This window comes from Crotalus tigris, unplaced genomic scaffold (genome assembly GCF_016545835.1).
Source record: "Crotalus tigris isolate CLP2741 ecotype Arizona unplaced genomic scaffold, ASM1654583v1 scf7180000019116.999743, whole genome shotgun sequence".
Taxonomy (NCBI): domain Eukaryota; kingdom Metazoa; phylum Chordata; class Lepidosauria; order Squamata; family Viperidae; genus Crotalus; species Crotalus tigris.
In genome coordinates this window covers 847687-871692 of record NW_024097382.1, presented here as the reverse complement: position 1 = coordinate 871692, position 24006 = coordinate 847687, and the positions used below count along the sequence as shown (strand labels likewise).

General features: G+C 43.9%; 1 protein-coding gene across 1 annotated transcript; it reads left to right on the top strand.

Annotated features, from left to right (window-relative positions):
• The first annotated feature begins 18263 nt into the window (after positions 1–18263).
• On the top strand, positions 18264–21732 carry SOX1 (SRY-box transcription factor 1). Its single transcript, XM_039359750.1, has one exon. The coding sequence runs from the start codon at positions 19348–19350 to the stop codon at positions 20533–20535; it is 1188 nt and encodes a 395-aa protein (XP_039215684.1). The 5' UTR covers positions 18264–19347; the 3' UTR covers positions 20536–21732.
• Positions 21733–24006: the final 2274 nt, after the last annotated feature.

The window sequence follows — 24006 nt, the reverse complement described above, 5'->3', positions numbered from 1 at the left end:
TGCATAATAAACTTTGTCACTCAGCAAAAAAAGATACTGAGATTATAACTGATAGTTCAGGGAAAATGTTGCTTCAATATGAAGCAACTACAAAAAAAAAATCCATGTCAGAGACCCTTAAGAAAGGGACTGAAAATAAAATGGCCAACATTATAATCCAATACATATGTATAGATTATCCTTGTATAGTAGTCACTATTGGGTTAGCAACTTAGTCTTAAATGAAGTGGTTGCTAAGTGAAATCAATACTGTGCTTATGATCTTACTTCAGTTTTCCTTTGCTTTATGGACCTGTGAAGGTCATAAAAGTGAGGACTGGTTGTAAATTGCTTTTTCATCATAACTGCAGTCACTAAACAAGGCAGGTGTAAGTTAGTATTATCTGGAATCCTGTGTATAATTCTGATTACCCCACTTGAAAATGTTTATGATATACTATGCAAAAGAGAGAAGCCAGTATGATACAGAAGCTCAAAAACAGCTTTACCAGAAAAGGTTAGAATATTTAGGATTCTTTAAAAAAAACAATCAAGCAAACAGAGAACATGGTTATGATATACAAAATCTTCATGGCATAGAGCAGTGATGGCGAATCTTTTAGAGACCAAGTGCCCAAAAACTGGCCCCGCCCCCACTCCACTCTCTGCCTCGCCCCTGCTTAATGACTTATGACAGGTCTTTGCACTTATGGTTGTTGCAATATCCCCACAATCACATGATCAAAATTTGGCTGCTTGGCAACTGGCATGTGTTTACAATGGCTGCAACATCACATGATCACCTTTTGCAACCTTCCCAGCTAGCTTCTGACAAGCAAAGTCAATGGGGGAAGCTGGATTCACTTAATGACCACGTGATTAACGTAACAGCTGCAATGATTTGCTTAACAATTCTGGCAAGAAAGATCATAAAATTGAGTATGACTTAACAACCGCCTTGTTTAGCAATGGCAGTTCTGGTTCCGACTGTGATTGTGAGTCAGGCACTACCTGTGATAACCCATACCAGCAGGAGAATCATGAAAGATAAAATTTTGAAACTAACAGTATCTTAAGCAGTAGGGGACACTGTCTTCGGGACTAGATTATAGCCCCTCACCCTTTTGGCTTGCCTTAAAACCAAAAAGCATCTTCAATCTAATGAACTAAGCCCCATTGAATTACGTGACAAATCTTCCTTGGTATCTCCATAGTTCATAGAAGTTCAGAAGGTCATTTATCAAGCTTTAATTTGAACTTAAATGGACTCCAGAAGATGGTAGAGGAAAGGAAGACCTGGAGGAATGTTGTCCATGGGGTCGCGATGGGTCGGACATGACTTCGCAATTAACAACACAATTTGACTCTGATATTTTAGGATTATTTATCTGTGAATAAATTCAAGAAGACTTAATTATGAGTTGTCATGTCCAAATGTCATTACAGTTTTATGTATACCTGACATAAGTTTTTGTTTAATGAAGTAAAAAAACACATGGAAATATTGAAAGCCCCAGGCAACTCTGCTATTTATTACGTGATAATTACATGATCAGAGTGAGAACTCTACTACTAAAATTAAGCCGCCCCCCCCCCAAATCTTCAAATCCACAAGTTATTTTCAATTTTATTTTGCAGATAAAATTCAGACATATTTTTGCTTTTTTATAGCCATAATGATTCAAGAGCAACATTATTTCTATTAGATTTAGACTGACTTTCATTTATTTATTTTCCCTTTAGGTTCTTTTATGACACTGAATTTGAAGAAATTTAGTTTATATTCTCAAACATTTTTAAGAATTAGATTGCTATGGAATTTGCTCCTTGACTATTTAAAACCAATCAAAATTTCATAGTTCAGGCCACATTCATTTTAAATTAAATGATTCAAATTGCATAAATCCACAGCAAAAATTTCCCTCATAACAAAACTCATTTAAATATCTTCGCAGATGTCCTGTCAGTAAGGACTAGTCTTAGAGCACTCATTTTCCATATATAATATATTTAGTAATCTCACCAAATTCAGTTCCTTGGGGGTGAGGTTTCTTCATATAATATATGTATGAAAGAAAGTAATAACTTGTTGACTGATAGTTGCTATCATCCCTCAAAAAATAATGGCCTTAGATATAGCCAGAAAAATGTTTTTTTTTCCTCGCCACATTTCATCTGAAAGTAAATATCAATTGGGTAAAATCAACCACATATCTAAACATCAAATAAAATGTCTAAGTTTAGACCAACTGTTGAATTAATGGACATATATCCATATGGTTCTCTTGACAACAACAATACAAAAATGCAATGGCTTTTTCCAGGACTCTTAAAAAAACTTCTCTGTGTCTTGATCAACTGTGTGCTCCCAATGCCTATAGGTGTTTAAAACATTATTTAAATCATATAGATGAATGTGAAAAACACCTATTTGCAAATATGAGTATTGCCATGACTGATTGTAGATCCTTGGGAATGAGTCAACTTGGGATTTACTGTGTGATGTGGGAAAGGGATATGGACACAGGTTGACTTGGATTTCTAGTCTTATCATAAAATAACATCTACCTTCAACAATATTCTTGAAAGACTAATTTCTATACCGCTCAGATAAATATTATATTACGATGGAGCCACTGTAACCTACTTTATTCACAAAAATTATTTCAATGCTGTTTTTTTAATTGCTTTTCAGGATTTGTTCTGCTTTTGGGTCTCAAGAAATATATTCAGTGTTTCCTTGGAAGTAACCCCCTTTAAATGGACTTACTCCATGCATGTTAGAATGCAGTCTCTGGAAATGTCATGGTTAATTTTGCCTGTCTTTCATGCTAAATGGAGGTTAAATGTTTTGCCATTAGGACATTGCTTTCCTTATCAATGAAAGTAGTAGTCTACATTCTGGAGGTTTAAAAAAAATACACAGTGAATTCCTTAAGATCCCTGCCACTTTCACTATTTATCTAAAAAGTGGCAAGGCATTTATGAAATCAGTTTCCCCACCAAGAGACAATATTCAGAATAATTTCACTTTGCAGTTCATTTCCCAAGTTTTCTATTCTTTTGAACATGACAATATATTCTGAACATAGCTGACCCAAAATATGCATTTACGATTCATGTTTTCTGATCTTTTTAAAAAAAGGATGGCACAGATTAGAATTCCTTTAATTTGGATCAATATCTTTTTCTACCATCTCACCAGCCAAGCCACAAGGATTTAAAAGACTCATTTTTAAAATGCATACACAAATGTATGCACATGCTCAGAGGTTCAAAATGCACCCATTTGAAAATCTTGCTGAGGAACTAGAAAATGCTAGAATGCTAGAATGGGACAGACAAAACCAAGGAGTCAAACTGCTGCTGTGGTGGTGTTGTTGTTTTTTTAAAAAGTTAAATTTGGGGGGGGGGGCTGTTTTTAAATGACTACTTAGATCACTCTTACCTGGAGGGAAAATATTACATCCATATATTTATGCACACTCAGAATTAGCAGTGGGAAAATGTGTGGATCTTGTTTGACAGCTAGGATATATGCAAATATTTCAAGAAACAAGAAATGCACAGTATAATTCTAAAGTTTAAATTCGATTGTAGTTCCTACTGTAGATATTCCAATAAAATCATGTAGAAGTCTTCTCTGTATCATCTTTTCATTATTTTAAGTGTTAAAAAAACATGGGTGCAGAATTAGCCAGAGCAATTCTCAGATGAAATGAAAATTATTCTGGATCAGTGATAAAGCTGACAAATTTCACACCATTTTTCACCTGTATTTTAGTGTTACTTTCTTCCCCACCCTTCCAATAAAAGGAAAAATAAAAGGGTAAACCCAATATAGTATTAAACTTTGCAGTTGCCAAAGAATAGATGCATATACCTCTCCTTAAATTGACCCTACTTCTTCCCCTCTTTTGCTGCTCTTGTAAGCAGTTGGTTTTCACGCCATTTTTGAACCGGTTATCCCAATGAATCACCGCATACAAAAGTTACAGCATTCTTGTATTATTTTGAGCATAATGAAATGCTCAAGGTGTTGGCATATGGATGAGCACTCTCTCATTCTTATCTTTATAGGAACAACAAAAACAAAGAGAGCAATCAAAAGCTTGCTAATGAACAATTCTACCGAATGCCATGCTTTCAACAAAAGTATCAGGACGGTCAATTTAAAAAAATTCTATCAGACTGAGATATGCTGTGAATTTTTCTCTCTTGTAGAACAACGCAAGAAAACAAGGTCTTGAACCCAGGATTTTAAAAAACCCCTTCCCACCACTGCACGCCCATATCATGTATCTGAAGCCCCTTCAATGTGTGCTGCGCTTGGGCGATATTTCCCTGTCTCCCCCTCCCCAAATATTTCTCTGGTAACTCCCCTAAGCTACGGACTTTTGTTTTGAGCACACAAACACGCACGCACTCTCGAGTACTGGTCTCTTATTTCCCTGTCTGAAATGTGAGAAGGAGCTGCTATAATTTGGAGGTTAGGTTGCTAAAGACACCGCTTTTCAATAACAAACACGGCAGCAGAGATGGTCAGGGTGCCTCCTTTGTGTACAGTTTACACACTGGCACCTTATTTTTTAAAAAAAAAAATGCCTGAGCTCAAACTCAATTTCACAACCCACGTTTGTATGAAATGCAGGTTTGACATCTGTTTGCCAGAATGTTTTGCACTTAGCCTAACACCCACTATTAAGTGACAAAAATTGTGGCAGGTTGTCAAAGCCAGCTGACTGACAGGTGCTCCGCTTAACAAAAAGAGAGACAGCCGCGGGGGTGGGGGTGGGGAAGAGGGACACCATTCAACTGTTTGCAAAGCCGAGAAGCCCGCACCAGAGCTATCTATCCCCTGTACAGTATTTCCACGTTTAAGTGGGAAAATGTAAGTGGCAAGCTTGGAATTGTCGCACCCAATTTATTTGGCGAGTTGCAACATAAACAAGATTGGAGGCGATTCCAAAGCAAATGGGGTGGGAGGCCGAAATACGGCTGGAGCAGAAAGTAAGCCTTGACAATTTCCGTGGGATCTACTTCCCAAGTGTAGGTTTGGCTGCGACGAAGATACGAAGAGGAGTTTAAATAATTCCTAGTCTGAAGCGCCGGTGAGGGTGTGTCACGCGGTCCCATAAATCCAGAACTTCCCCTAAGAGATTCCTGCTCCGAATTTTTTCAATGAAAAATTGGCCTTAATGCTGGTGGTTGCTGTTTTTGCAAAAAAAAAAAAAAATGTGTTTCGGATCAGACTACCTTTTCCCCTTTTTTTTCGTTTTTGGGAGGAAAATGTTGGGTTTTGACGCCTAAAACAAAACCTATATTCAGACGAGTGCATCTTTGGATCCAAAAGAAGGAGAAGGAGAAAGAGAAAGAGAAGGAGTAGAAGGAGAGAGAGAGTTATATATCTTTAAAGCACAGACTACTCTCAAGTGCCCACCTTGGTTTAAAAAAAAAAAAAAAGAGTTTGCGGGGAAACGATTTGGCTCGGGATGCCGGAAGGCTTGCTATAGGGGAGAGGCCACCAAACAGCAGCGGCTTCCACTTAGAAATGTTGCTAGCGGGGGAGGGAGAAATCGGCTGCCACCCGAACTTCCCCGAGGCCGCCTCCCGTCGGAGACGGAGGAGTCTCCGCTGCGCCGCCGCCCTGAATGGCTCGCAGCGGCGGCCGCCCCCTCTTCTATCCCCCCCCCCCGGCTCCCTCGTCAGTTCAAAGTAGCCCTTCAGCGAGCGCGGAATAGCCCGAAGGGGTCGCTTTGTCCCCCCAGGCTCTGGTTTCAGGCAGGGCCGTTCCCGGAGCTGTGCGTGTGCGTGTGCGCACCTGGAGCGGCTCACGCCCATTAGGGTACGCCGTTAGACCCCTCGGGAGCCCCTTATTACCCCCTCCCGAGGCGAGACTTCCCGCACTAGGCTCAGGCTTGACGGAGCCCCGGCAGATGCTCCCTCCTCCAGCAGGAAGTTGCTGGATGCAAAGAAGAAGCCGGCGAGGCGCCCCCTTCTCGGAGAAAGGGAACTGGACCCCTCTCCTTCGCTGCAGGACATTCCGGGGTGGGGGGGGTGGGGAAGGGGGTGTGGAGAGGGACCCTAACTTGCCAGCCCCCCCCCAACAAAATAGAATGGGAAGAAGCCGGGAGGGAAGGGAAGCCCCGCCGGGGGCGGCCCAAGAAGGCGCCGTAGAGAAAAGGCGGGAGACCCACCAAGATTCAAGGAGAAACCGGCGAGGGGGCAAGGAAAGGGCTGGGCTTCTCTTTCTTCCTTCAAGCGGCGCGGTCCCATCTGCTTTCCAACCAACTGCTCGGTCCTATTCGCCGAGACTGAAGGAGGAAGGGGGGGGGCGGACAAGAGTGGAAGTGGCTATTTATTAGCATCCTTGTTTGGTATTGTTCGGTGACATACAAAAGCGCTTCATTATATTCCAGAATTGGAGGAGGGGGGGAGGAGAAGGGAGGGAAGCCCTGCTCCGTCGCTGCCGTAGCCTTTGTTTTGTTGTGGTTTTTTTTTTCCCAAGAAAGAAACAATAACTTGAAATTGTCGAGAAAGTCTTTCTCCGTTTTTTTTTTTAAATCAATAATAAATTTCATTTCCGAGCCTCTCTCTCTTTCTCTCCCCCCCCCGCCCCGCAGCGCGAGAGTATGTGAGAGGGAGAGAAAGTGAAAGGGGAAGAGAAAGCGAGCAGGAGAGGGTGTGTGTGGATGAGGGTGTGCGCCGCTGCCCGGGCACTCTCGCTTTTGGCACCGTGGTGGCGCAGCCAACCGCTGGCTGGGCGAGCGGAGAGCGAAGCTGGGCAGAGGTGCGCCGGCTGGGCGCGGGAAGGTGGCCGGCCTGCCCTGCGGGAGAGGCTGCGCTCCGGAAAGGCTGCAGTGCGGGAGCGGAGGAAACGGGAACTGTAAGTGGGCCGCGAACTTTTGAAGAGGGCGGGTGGGTGGGTCACTCTGGGCGTGGGGGGGGAGGGACGGGCACCACAAGGAGTTTTCAAGGGAGGCGGGCTTCCAACTTTCCACAAGTGGAAAGAAAGACCTTTCCTAAAGCCGCCGCTTCGATTGGAATGCCTGTGGAGAAGTGTGACGAATACGAGAGGAGGGGGGGGGTCTTCCCCTTTTTTTATGATAAGGTTTTCCTTTGTATTCTTCCCTTTTAGGCTGACTCTCCTTCCCTCCTTGTCCCCAAAGGCAGCACCACTTCCCCACTTCCCCGCTCAGCGGGACAATGAGAAACTGGGCGGTAGCTCTTCCAGCCCCGCTCCTTTTTTTCATCCCCACCGCGCACCCCTCTCATCCCGCAGCAGAGGGAAGGCGAAGGGGGCAGAGGCCAGCGCCTTCCTGGTTAGGGGTTTTTTGTGGTTTCTCCGTTAAGAATGCGCAGCACTGGCGGGGAGTGTGTGCCCGGAGCCGGTACTTTTTGCCAGAAACAAATCCCACGTAGGAATGCGGAGAAAGACGCTTAGCGCGGCAACCGGTTTCGATTGGAGAGAGCCCCGGCCTACCAGGCTCGAGGGAAAGTAGCAACCGGGCCCCGAAACTCTGCTCGTGCCTGTTCGAGGGCGAGCGGATGAGATTCTGCGACCGCTGAGGAAGACTGCCTGGGGGCCGGTTTCCCCGGGCGCGCAAGACGGTCCTGGCCATGGGGAGTCAGAGTCAGATCCCGAAAGGGTCACGGATCTCTCTCCCCTCCTGCTAAATCACAGCCCGGGAATCGCTGACCCCGAGCTAAAGCCAGGTGAGCTTTGCTCTCCAACTGAGCGGAGCGCATCGCTCGAAGTTTCTTGGGCTGTTGAGCTCCGACGACCCGGCTCTTCCCCCCCCCCCCCGCCGCGTCTCCTCTTCCTCGTTTTCTGGCGAGAAGAGGACGCGAGAAGAGGGTTTCGAGCACGGCGAAGGGGCCGGGCTTGGAGCTGGCCCCCTTTGCATTCCGGACGCAGACGGCTCAGATCCCTGGCCGGAAGAAGCGAGCCAGTTCGTAAACTCGCTACCACTGGGTTGCCAGAAAAGCTTTGGAGAAAGCGGGAACCCTCTTTGTTTCAGGGGCAAAAGGCGGGTCTTGTGTTCGTTGAGGAAGGACTACAAAAGAGAGTAAATGGAAGAGAGCCATTTAAGATGCACCTGCTCTAAGGCGGTACAAAGCATACGGCATCAAACGGGTCAAAATAACCCCTTTGACTGTGGCGTTGAAAGGAAGACAGATCTCTTGACCCGTCGACGAGATTTCTCTTTCTAGCTTCACAAAATAAAAGAAGAGAAAGAAACAAGCAGGCAGGCGGGGGGGGGGAGGAAGGAAGGAAGGAAGGAAGGAAGGAAGGAAGGAAGGAAGGAAGGAAGGAAGGAAGGAAGGAAGGAAGGAAGGAAGGAAGGAAGGAAGGAAGTCACACAGTTGGACTTTACAATATTAATTAATATGAATTAATATTTAATTGCACATTAGCAAACAACCAATAAGACTGTTTATGTTTGCATATGTATTCAGTTGCATGCACGCTCTTGGGGACCTAGGGATAGTGGACACCAAAATAAACATTCCAGTAGGCTGCAAGTCTCTGGTCAAAATTTCTTGAAAAGGCAAGCTGGATTGTGCCTATAGTCTGATCTCAGTCTCAGATATTTTAGGAACTGGACCCACAAAAATTGGATGAAAGATAAGACAGAAGCCTTGCTTCGCATGAAAATGCTTTCCTCCTTTTATCATTGAAGTGACTGGGGTCCAGATCACAGAATCACTTCAGGTGTTAGGAATGAGGTGTCCCAGGGCAAAACCAGCAGAAATAATTTGAGTAGACAGAAGATTTCTCTGCCCACTCAAGTATACATGGAAAATATGCACAAAACAAGGGGGAGGGGACAAGAGGCACAGAATCACATAAATACAAGTACTGCATCTCTCCTTTTCTTTCAAAAGCCTAGAAATCTTTTACAAACTCCAAATACATTTTTGTAAAACGATGCCAGTGGGAATAAGTGAATGGTGACTCTGTGCAGGTCCCAATTAAATATTGCATTAATATCTTATTTCATTCCTTATTTAAATGCATAAAGTGGCAGCCACCTGGGTTCAAGTAGTGTAGAAGCAGAAGGTGCTAACCCTGTTATAAATAAGTTTAGAAAGAAGTAGTGATTCCTGAAGTAGATAATCCACTGAGTGGTTAAATGCAGAGAGAAAATTACACTGTTCTTAAATAGGATTGTAGAAGGGAGGAAAGATAGGTGCTATTTGTGGCCACCTATATATTTTTTTCTGTATGCTTTTAGAAGTTAGTTATTTATTGTTTTATGAAGATATAAAGGATTCTGAAATCAGCCTTCCCGGAACACAGGATTTTGGCTCCTGTGCTAAGCAGAGAAATGGACATAGTTGTTATGGGATTCCTCCTAATAGTAGGATTCAGTGATTCTAAAGGTCCGGAAAGAATGCCAAAGTCTTGGAGAGGCATTTCCATAAGGTGCCTGAAGAAAGAAATAAGTTCAGTTTGGGCCCAGACCCCCTTCCCCTCCCACAACCTTTCAAACTGTTTGGAGGGGAGGGGAGAAACAGAAATGGCATGAATAGTTCCATATGACAAACTTTTGTCAACTCATTGGTGTCCCCTAGATACTTAGACTTCAGCGCCTATGAGATTCTGGCTTCATAATGAATGATTAAGAATTACTGGAGTTGTAGTCCAATACATATGAAAGATATAAGTTTGCCTTTTTTGTAAGTTGGGACTGTTGTTCCAAATAAAGTTCTTACAATGGTATTTAAAACCATTGACCTTGCAATAGTCTTATTATTAAGAGCAATACCTCATCTAATAAATATCCAACATAGTCCCTACTTTTTTTAAAAAAAATGTATTTTGGGGAACTGGACTCCACCTTACAGAGGAAGAGATTAATAAAGCATTAAATGGAGCGAAGGAAGGTGTCTATTAACCCTGACTTAAATGCGCAGAAACTCCATCTGCAGGATTATTTAGATGTCTTGCCTTGTTGCCTGTTTCCCAAGCGACTATAGGATGCGGCTACCCAGTTCTAAATTGTGTCAAAGTGATGTTTTAATCTCGTAGAAAAGTGTATGAGAAGACAAGATGTAATTTATGGGAGATGCTCCGATGAAAAGAGATTGGAGTGGATGATCCTGCGCTCTCTCGTGAACTTCGTGTCATACCTATATTGAAGCCTGGGTGGTTAATCTAATTTGCAATAACAGAAAAAGCTTGGAAGGGGGAACGCGGCGGGCGGGAGGGCGAGCAAGGGGGCTGGAGGAGAAAAAGAGTAACGGGGGTTAGCTCTCTTCTTCCCTTCTCTTGATGTTCCGCTTATCAAATATCTCCTGACTCGTCTCTGGCAGTGACGGAGGGGATGTCTTTTTAGTTGGGAGTTAAAGAACAGCTTTTTGATGGCTTCTAACACCACATGCCACTCCTCTGAATTGCCCTGGCCTTGACTTCCAAAGCGACTCTCTTAATTCCTTTTCATTACTGTAAACGGTTGGCGTTAAGCAAAGCAAAGCAAAGCAACTCTATATATACTTACATTCAGTTTCCTAAACCTACCTAACCCAGCATTTCATCCCTTGAGTATTTGGGTCTTCCAACCTCACATCTTGAAAGAACCGCAGCAATGAGGCACCCCGGAGGTTACAGGGCGTATTATTTGCCTCAAAATGCCTTTAGGTTGCGTGGCATTTTCCCGGTCAGAACTGAACAACCCTCACACCACCACCCCCCACGCACACACACACTCAATATGGAAGGGGAAATGAGCAAGCCGCCTTGGGGAACCGTGGTGGATTTGTTTGTTTTTCAAAGCCGTTCTGGTGATTTCGTGTTACATGCGCATTCCTTTAGCAACACAAAGACACAAAAATTACAACTCTTGAGTAATGCCTTTTTTTAAGGTACATTCAGACTGTTAATTACAGGGGGGTTGTGTTAATGGAACTTTTATCAATGAGCCGTTTGATTCTGCTATAATTACTGACAAAATAAGACAAGGATGGATCACAATAAAGAATATTCCTTTTTACAAAACAATATTGTGCAGGGAGCCTCGTTAAGGCATAATGCAAACAAACAGTTTATAAAACCCTCTTCCTGACAAAGCAGGACTCAGGGCAGTTTCCAGTCTTCCTAGGGGAGCCGCCTTCCCAACACCCACGAAAAGATTGGAACCCGGGACCAACTCCGGCGAGAAAAGCCCACCTGAGCCCGCCCATTTCCTTCTGGGGCTTCCACCAGCGGGACAGGGCGAGTGCGCCTAACTCCGCCCAGGAATGCGCCTCCCGAATAGACCCCAAGCGCATCTTGAGCGGGGCTTCTGTGGAGCGCCTGTGTTCCAAAGGGAAAGGGGGAAGGGGAGGGGAGGGGGAGGGGGATACAAGGAGAGCCAGCCACTCTCCGACTCTGACCAAAAGGAACCGCAAATAGATTTTATCTGGTAGGTGCCGCAGGCCTGCCTGCCCTACATATATTTGGCTCCAAACTGGAACATCTAGAGATGTTACGCATAATAGGGCAAAAAGCATTACGGCGGAGAAATATGTATTCCAACGAGTAAGCAGGATTTATTTCTGGAAAACTGTCAGCCGATTAGCGGGCTCCTCTACAACTATTCTGTCATTAATTCTGCATCAGGCCAGCCCGAGTCTTTATAATTTTAATAATTGGTTTAACCGTCAGCATGGACACTCCCCTTATCTGGTTTTGTCTGATAAAATAGATGAGTGTCAAGAACGCGGTCTCTAGTCTAGGAAGAGAAAACTGATCCGTCCATAAACAGTAGGGCATTATAATACCATTAATCCGTTTTCTTTCCCTTAACCGTCTCCCCCCCCCCGCTTTTCTCCATTCCTTATTTCTTTCGAGGTATATGTGTACATGCGTGTATACATATACACACGTACGTATACTTTACACTATAGATTTTTTGTGTCTGTATGTGTGTGTTGGTCATACCCGTTTTCTTTTCACTTTGCCTTCCGTGTTACAAAAAAAAGAGGGGGGGGGAGAAAGTGAAGCGTTCTCCCCGACGCCTTTGAGATGGAGAGAAAAAGATCAGCTTAGGAAAGTCCCCCTCATTTCAGCTGCGAGAGGAAATTGCTCAACTATTTGGAGGGATAAGAAAACAGGCCGGTGGGTAGCACGTTTTCAGAGCTGGGCGGGTAAGCTGGGTGGATTCCCAGGGCAACAGCAGAAAAACCAGACTACCTTTCAGGGACCCCAGGAGGGACCGGTGATGGGGTAGACTGGTTAGACTGAAATCAGACTTTTCTTTCTTTCACTGTATCACTTTAGTCCTAAAACAGCGGCCCGGAGAAATCGTAAGATGGTGTGGAACGGGTGGGTGGAGAAGTCGAAAACGAAAGCATTTTGTGAGTGAAGTTTTAATTCTTTTCTCTGGCGGGTCTTCCCATTACCCCGCCCCACTCTTTCATTCATAAACCTGGCGGTAACTCTAGACGCGGTTTGAATATTATTGGCGTCTCTTTCTCTTCCCTCAACTGCTCCCTCCGTTAACCCAATTACAGAATTCATCAAGAACTGTGTTGAATTATCTCTTTTCCATACAGTATCAGCATTAGCCTAATTAAAAGCTATAATGTCTGATATAATGATTAAATCGTTAGCTCTGCTGTAGGGAAGCAATATTTTGTTTTCCCATCAATTAGAAGCTGATTGAGGTTTTTCAGAACAGGTCAGCTGTGAAATTTGAATTATATGTGTGAGCACTGTTCACAGGGGTGAGCCCCCACTCGGAAGCTCCAGAGATTCTCCAAACGCTTTCAGCCAGCGAGCTGAAAATCGCAACACACACACACACGCGTGCACGCGGGCGCTCTCCCACACCTCACAGCGCGGCGGGGTGGAGTAGAGGTTAGGGTCTCTGGAGGGACTCCGGGAGGAATCGGGCTCGGTCGGTGGAGGGGAAAGAACCGCTTGGCCGTCTAAAAAGGATTCTCAAATAGCAAACCGGCCAACCCGCCCTCGCGCCTCTTCAGAGCACGGAAGAAGCGGTGGGGCTGGGCCCCGTTTCAGATTGAATCCTCCATGCCTGCCTCCACCCCCCCCCCGACCTTTCCTAAATATTTTAAGAGGAATGCTTTCCCTTTCAAATAGTACCTTGGCGGGGGGGGGGCAGAGACGCTCAGGGAAGTCGCTGCAGAACAGCAAAGGGGAGGCAGGGGCCAGAGTGGGGTGTGCGGGGCAGGTCGCCCAATTAATTGCAGGTCCTCGGGAAGGCTCCAGGAATCCCGAATTGAAGAGCAGCCACCAGACGGCGATCGCCCTCTGCGCTGGGGAGACCCTCAACGCATCACATTTGCAGAAGCTTGGGGTCGGTGGGATGTTCCGAGGGGTCTCCCGCTCCTTTGCCCTCTACTCGCTTTTTCCTGGCGGGAAACTTGCGGGGATTTGCGAGAATCAGCAGAAGCGGACCTTGGTTTTTTCAATGAAGAGCTGGGTAGACTAGGGGAGCAGCGGAGGTTCCACGGGCCTCAGCCAAAAGTAAAGGCATGTGGAAGGAAGGAAGGAAGAAGAAGGAAGGAAGGAAGGAAGGAAGGAAGGAAGGAAGGAAGGAAGGAAGGAAGGAAGGAAGGAAGGAAGGAAGGAAGGAAGGAAGGAAGGAAGGAAGGAAGGAAGGAAGGAAGGGATTATGGTCCCTATGTAGTGAAGAAATTGAACGCAGCTTTGTTGGGATGGCTGTGAAGCTTCCTTTCTGGGTTCCATTCCTGATTTGCAGAAAATGAAAGTTTTAATATAGAGTCCAAGTTTGCTTTCTCAAATACTACCTGTCCCTTATAGTAGCTTTGCCCCCTCTTTCTGGGCAAAGAGATTCTGCTGCCCCTTGTTATGTACAGTGGCAGATTCCCCTTGAATATGCACATGAGAAACAGCACTTCTTGTGTGGTTGCAGGTGGAAGTTTCTAAAACACCCTGACTCTCTGTAGAAAAACATGTGGTGTTCTTTGGCCCACTGATAAGGGCGTCCTGATTTTTTCAACTCATTTTGTAAACAAAATACCAACCCCTGGATCCTCACAGCAAAACAAGTTCTAGTCTGTCTGGTGACAAACTGCAACCCATTACTTCACCAACAGTTTCAGAGAGGCCTCTATCCTGTTACCCTGGGAGAATAATCTCGAATTTGGTGACCAGGCTAAATTGATGACTCAGGAGGGCATTCCCTATTCCCCTCCCCCTCCCTCTGCTCAGAGCCCAAGGGCAGATCCTAGAGAGTCTGCTTCTCTTTGGGACCTGAGATAGATACCCTCACTCCACCTATTTGAAAAGAGTCATTTTCTCCCATTTGTTAACTGGTTTCTATTATAGGCATAAATGAAAACACTTATTACTTTTAATATTTATTTTGCGACAGTAATAGATTTCATGGCTTTGAGGTACCTTAGGGAACTCCAAATTATGTTTTTCTTATAGCCATTTTACAATAATTAGAAGAATGAACAAGCTTAGGAACCCACAAACCTATGAACCCCTAAATGAGTTTGGACACTCACTTAGACCATTTAATTGCCATTTTTCTAGTCTCATCAACAGTTTTTTGAGGGGAGTATAAGAATTTAGTCCCTCTGAAGAAAAGCAACTCCTGAACTTTTTTGTATGCATCAAAATCTCTAAAGGAATTTACAGGATTTGCAGGCCTTTCTACTTAGCAACATCTGTGGCCTGATCCTAAGCTTCCTGACCTAATCTCACTTTGAGGCAGATCCACATAGGATCAACTCAGCACCAGCATAATTCAGATATGGTCCCCCCCCCATAGAACACTTGTGTGATTTCTTAGATAAAAACTATAGAATAATGCATTAGCTTCAAGATATCTCTTTCCTCACTTTGTCCAGTGTAGGCATCTTGGCACCAAGCACCACCATGTTTACCATTGGATCAACAAGAACAGCTGTCATTTACTTGTCACTTAGCAACAACACATATCTGCAGGTGTAGATTGCTTAGTCCCACTTTAGCATAAACTACATTAAAGCTTGCTAACCCACCAGCAGTTCAGAATATTACAAAATTATACTCATAATAATTTGAAAGATTGAACTGGGTTTCTCAAAACTGAACCATACATATCAGAGAATTATTAAATACATTCCTAAATCAAGACAAAAAATGATATAGCAATGGATTTCATATTGCACAACTAAACAGGACAGCTCGGGTTTATAGATGTCCACTCAAGAGTAAACCCTATATAGTTTCATACAGTTTTTCAGAATAAGTGCTCACAAAATTGCCTCTTTAAATGGATCAGGATAAACCTCTACAGTGTACACTGTATTCTGTTTCGCTTTGTATAGTATTGTTTAATAACTGATCAACTGAGAACATGTAACAATTTCACATTCTGTAAAATGGAAGAAATGCACTTGTTTATTCATTAATTTTCTTATTTACTTACTGGAACTTATAAGTCACCCAATTCCAATAAGACTCTGAGCATGAACAGTATAAGTAATTCAGTATTACTAAACTCTTTGTCTTAAATAAACTGGGTTTTCCAAAGTAATATGTCTAAGATCTGGCTGTTCGATTCAATGCTCGCTCTTTCTCTCTCTCCCTCCTACCTGCAGAAAAAGATACAACTTATTTTCTATATTTTTCAGTATTAGTATTCCACCCTGAATTCCACATTGAATGCAAGGCACTTTCACCTATCAAGTGAGGATCCTGAATGAATTATTTTTTAGCTTAGTCCTCAGTACTTTGGAAATGGCTGCTGTGCATTCTGGCTGACAACGATAAAGAGTTGAAATTTGACAATTTGCAAAGACATTAGGTTGGGGAAGATTATTTAGATCTTGTTCCCTAAAATGATATGGGCTCTCCTTTATATTATTCGATCTGGATCCCCAAACCCTTGAAGATTTCTTCCTTCAGACTCTCAAGTATATAGTCAGCAGAACTTTTTCTGAGGGTTCCACAGCTGAACCAAAGAGAAACCTGTCTAGAAACCCTGCCGGAAGTTTCCAGAATAGTTTGGGTTTAGTGCTAACTGCCATGACTGTTCCAACCTGTCTTTAGCTCCTATTTTAAACATTTTATGTTCATGCTACCTTGGACTACTGGGAGCTATACCCATCTGGGAGATATCAGGTCCCTGTGATCTGCCTTCCTACAGAATGCTCTTTTCCAGTGAGATAATTTCCACAGCAGCAAATAGAGAAACTTCAGGGTTCTTCAGAGGTCTTTCATCTGGTGCAAAAGACCATTGCCCAGGAAATATATGCTATTTTCAATCTGTGTTCAGCCTTTAAAGGCGATGTACATTAAGAGAAGAACTGCACCATAGAAATGTTACAGAAGAAAATGGATGGATTGGACACTGGATGGGTAACCTTTGAAACTATGAAAAAACAGATCTGAGGAAAGGCATTTTCTGCTGGGGATATGTATGTTTCTCGATATGAAAACTAACACTGTATTTATTGCTCACAGATGGAACCATGTACTTAGATATATAAAGCAATATATTATTACTTAGTTACAATTATACATTCACTTGAAAACCATAAAATATACTTATATCTAGTTGCCTCAACCATAATCATAATTTCCTGTTGTATTTTAACTACAGTACTAACAAATAAGTTGCCAATTTAATGGGGTGAAGAAGTTGATAACAGCAACTTTTTGAAAACAGTAATGGAATGCAGAAGGAATTATCTGACACTCTCTAGTTACATTTTGTTACTGCATAACTACTTACTATTCATTTAGACTGAATGTACCAAAGGTTCTCAAGTCAATAATTGAAGAAAAAAAATTGAAAAGGACCAGTGGGATGTGAACATGCAGATACAAACTTGCATACCTATTGAAGTGAAATCCAAATAGTACCACCTTATATTAGCACACCTTATTTAGATTGCAGGCCTGAACAGTTATAACTGGGTCTCTCAAAGATGTAACATTTTTGACCAACTATTTCGTTAACTGCAGAAATTGGAATAATTGTAAGCTAATAACAGATATTACAAGACAGCAAGTGCTATCTTGGAGTTGTATATCTCTAAATATTGAGTTAGGATATGGGTGCTAGCTTTCTCTTGTTAAAAATGTTCTTCTTGAACAAGTGTGCCCTATGAATAGGAGCCAAAAGAGAGGCAGTAGAACATCACAAGTTTAATATGATCATACAGAAAAAAAACCCATTACTGAAATCAAAACATAAATCAGAGAAAGTTTATTTAGGAGTTTAATTTAGGGTACATTTATTTGGGCAATTAAATGCTACAAGACTTACTACCAATAAAACATACAAAGGATCCCTCTATGTGTTTATTCTTAAAATTAACGCATCAGATTTCAAAAAGAGTTTAAAATAATTTTCATATAACTCAGTTTTAACTAGTTTACCTGAGAATTATTTATAACACAACTCTCATTCATAACATTCATAAAAGATTATGTAGCACATATTTAATTGGCAGTTCCCTTCTCATCACTTCAAATAAACAAGTTCAATGAGCCCTTCTTCCATGCTTTCCAGAATCAGAGAATCAGCTTGAATTGGTTTATCAAATGGGTATACAACATGGGTGTGCTGGCTCACATTCATAAAGTTGCACCCTCATAAAATCATTCCACAGGGTTAATCTAAAAGTTTACTTTATCTTTCCCAGCGACTTTTTTTACAATTGGCCCTCGTGCATGTACACACGCACAAGCACAAGCATCCACACAAACACTCCACCGCCTTCAGAAAGGAATTGATAAAAAGAGAAAAAGAGCCTTTCTGAGATGAGATACAAATTCCAATTTGGGAGCAAAATTGTATTTGCCTGTTGCAAATTTTCTACCAATCCACTTGTGAACGCTTTCCTTTCCCCTGTTGCAATACACGCTGGATCAGCTAAACTATATGCACCACCATGTGTGCTTGTGTCTCTGTGTGTGCGTGCGGGCGGGCGCGCGCGCGCATTTCAAATTTTGAACAGCTCGATCTGGTAGTAGCTAAAACACCTCCTGAATTCTGATTCCAATGAGAATCTCTGGCCTTTATGGCATATGACCTCCAAAAGGTTATTGTAGCAATTGATGCCGTTACTGATGCCGCTATTGTAGCAATTGATGGCTATTACCGCTTACTTCAGTTGGTTCTGTTGTTGTTGTTGTCGCCGCCGTCGCGGCTTCTACTTGGGTAGAGTTTTAATGGTGGCTCTGACCTCTTCCGTGGCCCCTCCCAGAGATTCACACCCTCTCCGCCCCCGCCCTTCCCTGCCAGCTCCAGAAGAGTTTGTACTTCTCACCTCCGGACGTCACTCCTCAGTTGCGCCATGCAAATCATCCCCCGCCGGCGCCCTCCCATTGGCCAAGGCAAACTCATTTAATCCCAGTTCGGGGCGCCTTGTATGGCTCCTGGGCTCGTCTCTCGCCGAATCTCTCGGCGGCTCCTCCTTTCCTGGTTCCTCCGGCCGCGAGGAGGGAAACCACAGAGAACAAATTATTGTGCAAGTTCTGTTCCCTGGCTGGAGGCTTTCTTTTCTCCTCCCCTTCTTCCTATATTTCTCTTTCTTTCTTTCTTTCTTTCTTTCTTTCTTTCTTTCTTTCTTTCTTTCTTTCTTTCTTTCTTTCTTTCTTTCTTTCTCTTTTCCCCCTCCTCCGTTCCTTTGGTGCTTATCATTTAATTACGTCTCTTCTCTCCCCTTTTTGATTTTGCGGGTAGCTGAGGGGATAGAGGGGGAGGGGGGTTTCCTGTCTCTTTCCCCCCGTTCACTTGGGACCGGCGGATGCGAGTCACACACGCTCCCTCCCTCCCTCCACGCTCTCCCTCCCTCCCTCCCTCCTCTCTGCCTCTCTGCCAGTGGAAGTTAGCAGAGAAGGGGGGGGCATTAGATCACTTCGGCAGCGGCGAGAAAGAGGGGAGTCCTGCCTGCGAAGCGCGCGTGTACCAGGCGAGAGAACGAAAAGAAGCGTTGAGAGTTGGGCTGACATTTTCTCCTACCTCCTCGGCGCAGTGGAGCTGCGGAACTTTCGCCCTTCATTACCCAGCTCTCCGCCTTGCACCTGTTCGAGTCGCCTTCGCAGCCGCCGTTTGCCTCGGGCCAAGGCGGTCCCCGGAGGAAGAAAGTTTTGCTGCCGCCTGAGGAGATTCCCGCACGCGCGCTCCCGCTCTTTCTTCAAGCTCACAGGGACCGACCGAAGTGCCCCCACAGGCAGACTCTTGGGGGCTCCCTCCTCCTCCTCCTTACCTTTGATCGTCCTCCTTACCTTTGATCGTCGTCTTATATCATTTCTTGCGCCTCGGCACCTCCTCTTCTCTCCCGGGCTCCTTCGTCTGTGTTTCGCTTCGCCCCTCCGCTTGGCAGACGCGCGGCTCCTTTGCTCTATGTTTTGACATTGTGGAGCCTGGTGGCCCCTAGCAAACTGCGTGAATGTATAGCATGATGATGGAGGCGGACATGCACTCCCCCGGCGGAGCCCAGGTCACCACCAACCTGTCGGGCCAAACCGGTGCGGGAGGAGGAGGCGGCGGTGGTGGTGGTGGCGGCGGCGGAGGGGGTCCCAAGGCCAACCAAGACCGAGTCAAGAGGCCCATGAACGCCTTCATGGTTTGGTCGCGGGGCCAGAGGCGGAAGATGGCCCAAGAGAACCCCAAGATGCACAACTCCGAGATCTCCAAGCGCCTGGGGGCTGAATGGAAAGTCATGTCCGAAGCGGAGAAGAGACCCTTCATCGACGAGGCCAAGCGCCTGCGGGCGCTGCACATGAAGGAGCACCCGGATTATAAATATCGGCCGAGGAGAAAGACCAAGACTTTGCTAAAGAAAGACAAATATTCGCTGGCCGGCGGGCTGCTCGGCGCCGGTGGTCCCGGGGGCGGCCCTCCGGTGTCTATGGGCGTAGGAGTCAGCCCCGTCGGGGTCGGCCAGCGCTTGGAGAGTCCCGGTGGAGGTGGCCCCGGGGGTGGCGGGAGCGCCGGCGGCGGGAGCGGAGGCTCCGGCGGCGGCTATCCGCACATGAACGGCTGGGCTAACGGCGCGTACCCGGGCTCGGTGGCGGCGGCGGCGGCGGCGGCGATGATGCAAGAGGCACAGCTCGCTTACAGCCAGCACCCAGGCAGTGGTGGCCACCCGCACGCCCACGCTCATCACCCGCACCCGCACAATCCCCAGCCGATGCACCGCTACGATATGGGCGCCCTCCAGTACAGCCCCATCTCCAACTCGCAGGGCTACATGAGCGCCTCGCCGTCGGCCTACGGAGGCATCTCCTACGGCGCCCAACCACACCAGAACTCGGCTGCTGCGGCCGCCGCCGCCGCCGCGGCTGCGGCCGCCGCCTCGTCGGGAGCTCTCGGTGCGCTGGGGTCGTTGGTCAAATCCGAGCCTAGCGTGAGCCCCCCCGTCACCTCAGCGCACTCACGGGCCCCTTGTCCCGGGGACCTGCGCGAAATGATCAGTATGTACTTGCCCGGCAGTGAAGGCGGGGACCCAGCAGCTGCCGCCGCAGCAGCCGCCGCAGCCGCGGCCGCGGCCCAGAGCCGGCTCCACTCCTTACCCCAGCACTATCAGGGCACCAGCACAGGGGTGAACGGCACCGTGCCCTTGACGCACATCTGAGACGGACCGAAGGATGGACGCCGCCGCCGCCGTCGCCGGCACTGCCGCCAAAGGGGATGTGCTCCTTGGAGCGGGCTGGCTCCCTCTGCGCCATCCCTTTTCCCAATTCTTCCCCGCAGCCCCTTTTGTACAGAATGAGGACGATGCACTGAAGTCCTTATAATTATTATTACTATAACAAACATTTATAGTACAATGGATAATGAAGAGAAAAGGTAACAGGTTGCTGTAATGCTAACTCCTGGTGTCTCCCTCAGTCCAAAGAACTAGGTTTTGAAACCAGTGGGGGTTATTATTATTGTTGTTGTTATTATTCCTTCTGTTGTTGTTGTTTTAGACGAACTGTGTTTTAACTGAGATTTTTTTTTCCTTTTGTACAGTATTTATCATTCATCCACAAACCACATAGCCTTTTTATTTACTAAGCAGTACGGGGATGGGGAGAGAAACTGAGAAGAATATGCTAATTATTATTAACAATTCAAAGGTTTAGGCGATGCCAACTTCTTTGCCATATAGAAGCATTAACTGGTCGTCACTGGGGCAACTTCGTTTGAAGATTTTAAAGCCTAATGAAAGAAAAAATAAAGTCAAGAGCCATCTTAAAACTTTTTGGGGTGCTTCTTATAAAACAAGGTTCTTTTGGTTCTGTTTATTTATAAGAGTTTTTGTTTCATGATCAAGAACAATATTCTGAATTTTGTAAATGTTTCTTATGTCTGCATTTTTCTTTTGGTAACTTTTTATATATATTTTTTCTTGTAAATGCATTGTGGAATAATTTTAATTAATTTTAGGCATTAAAAGGGAATTCATAAATGTGTATATAGTTTACTAAAAAGCATTTTCGCTGAAGAAGAAAACAAATAAAAATCTAAAGATAAGTTTGATTCTGAGTTAAATCACTTTCAAAATAAGATTGGAACCAGGTGATCCAAAATATACTAATTCATGACATGCCTTTAAACTGGACACTTTGTATGTATAAATATAACTGAAAAAGATGGGAAGCAACAAAAGTCTAACATGGGATAGATTTTCATGGTTTTAGGTCTAGAGATTTAAAAGCACCAGGCTGCAAAACGGAGGCTAGTCCCAAACCTGCTGGGTGACCTTGGGCCAATCACTCTCTCTCAGCCCAACTTACCTCACAGGGTTGTTGTTGTGGGAAAAAAAAGGGAAGGAATATTGAATATGTTTGCCACCTTGAGTTATTTTTTTAAAAAACATTAAAGGTAGAATTAAAAAAGCAAAAGTAGGAAAGTGGGGTTTTTATTTGTTTTTAAATGGTGTAGGTTTGGGATATTATTTTAATATCTGTACAGTATGGTTAAAGAAGGCAAAGCAGTAAAGCATTTCTAAACTGCATTTCATTTGTTTTGTTAAATTGTGTAACTGCTTGGGTAAACATAAGTAAATTTTTGTCTAACTTCTGTTTCTTTGGTTAGCACCAGAGTTTTAAAAAGTTTGGACAAAGCCTTCTTCTCTCTCAGCTCCCAATTTCTTTCACTCCACACTGTGTTTGGGGTATTTAGATTAAAAAAACATTTCTTGTATGAATATTGATCAATCTTAGGCATAGTGAAGGATAGTTAACTTTTTAAAAAATGGTTTCTTAATTGCCCCAGCAAAATGATCTTTTGGGGGAGGGTAAATGCTGTTACATTCAAATAATATATTTGTTTGCAGAAATTTCTGTGGTTTAATGTTTCAAATTGTAGTTTAAAAGAGATTTCTGGCTAAAATGAAGTTAGATATTAAACTTGGCAGAATACAAAAGCCAAAGGTCATATTGCAGATTATAAATTATTGTTTCAGCTTGAAAAAAAGAAAGAAAACATGTAAGGAAATTATGCCTGTTAATAGCCTGGGTGGGGGATGGCAATGAAGTCCAGAGGAAAAATTTTGGATAAAGCAAATATTTAATATTTTATTTGTATCCATTGCCTGCAGTTCCTGAAGCAACTTACTCAGAAGTAACTACTATTGGATCTCTATGAAATCCTTGGGTGGGTGCCAGTTTATTCCAGAGTAAAACCTTTGACAGATGAGAAGCCACACACATTTTCTAGAAGTAAGGTCCTCTGGTTTCAGCGTCATTTATTTTGAAGTAATGTGGTTAAAGACCGCAAGTGCTGACTGATTCAATTTCTTTTACAAACTGCTTATAGTATATTGTTTTGCGGTCTAAGCAATGGCCATCTTTATTTAAATGATTAGTTTTCTTTATAGATTGCGGGTTTTTTGTTTTTAAAAAGGGAAATAAAATATATTTCCATTTTGCTCGCTTATTTTATTCAGTATAGTTTGATCCTTGATTATTTGTACCTCTACCCTCTACACCCACACATTTCTCTGATGCCCCCCCAGTACTGCAGATGAAGGTTTTGAAGTAGTACTCTTGTGACATCAGTGGACCTGTGTGCCATTTCTCAACTGAGATTCTGCCAAGAGAAGGCTGCTTCTTCGGGATAAACCAATTGGTGCTTAATCTGCTCTTTCTCTCTCCCTGTCACATTTCACAGTGTTGGTTGAGAAGACAGAGAGAGGCAGAAACATTCCAAAAATTGCACCTTTACTTCAGTACACCTGTTCACAAAATATAGAGGCTTGCAATCTGTGTGCAAATAATCGGTGAGGATCTTCAGCTACAGTTCGTTAAATTGGCAGCTGTCAGACCCAGGTCTGATTTTGTAAGAAATGTAATAAACCTCTTAGCGTTTGAGAAAGTAATCTGCATTTCCCTTTGCATGCAAATCATCCCAGGAACTGGGAGAGGTGGGGTGAGGGAAGAAGTGGAGGGGGGGAGGTTAAATGCCAAATGTACTACCTCCACATTCTGGCATCAGGTTTTTTATTTCAAATCTCTTGTTCTGAGTATTAACTTTGGGTGTTATAACAACATCTGTGGTACTATTAATATATTCCCATTAACCTCCTGATTCAAATATACCCCCAATCCCTAAAACATTTACCTTTATCGGTATTAGAGAAATAATGTAGGCCAAAGTATAGTGTGTTAAAGATCCATTGGGAAATAATGAAGTGTGTGCTTGTTGGTTGTCCAACTACAATCAGTTGAACTAGAAAATACTTAGTTTCGGTTGCCCAGTGTCCCTGTATTGCTAATAGTCATTATATGAGAAAAAATACTATATTAGATTTATTCAGCTTGTGTCTCAACAATTAGGGTCTGTTTCTATTTTATTTTTCTTTCTTTTAAAATCTTTCTGTGCAAGTCAAATAATCCTCATAGAATAAATCCCAATATTAATAAAGTTAGAATTAAGGATTTTTTTAAAAAATGAAATTGCCTGTTACCGAGTGATTGAATAGAGACAACTAAACTAAGTTGTAAACGATTGTTTTATTTTAAATACTTCTGCTTTGGAAATGCGGAATTGTTCACCCTACAGTTTCACTGGAAAAACTATTAAAACCACCTGTGTGGGTTTCTTTCTACTGAAGGCT

What these genes read in the sequence shown, in the direction of transcription:
- SOX1 (XM_039359750.1), top strand. Translation starts at nt 19,348, where the DNA reads ATGTATAGCATGATGATGGAGGCGGACATGCACTCCCCCGGCGGAGCC.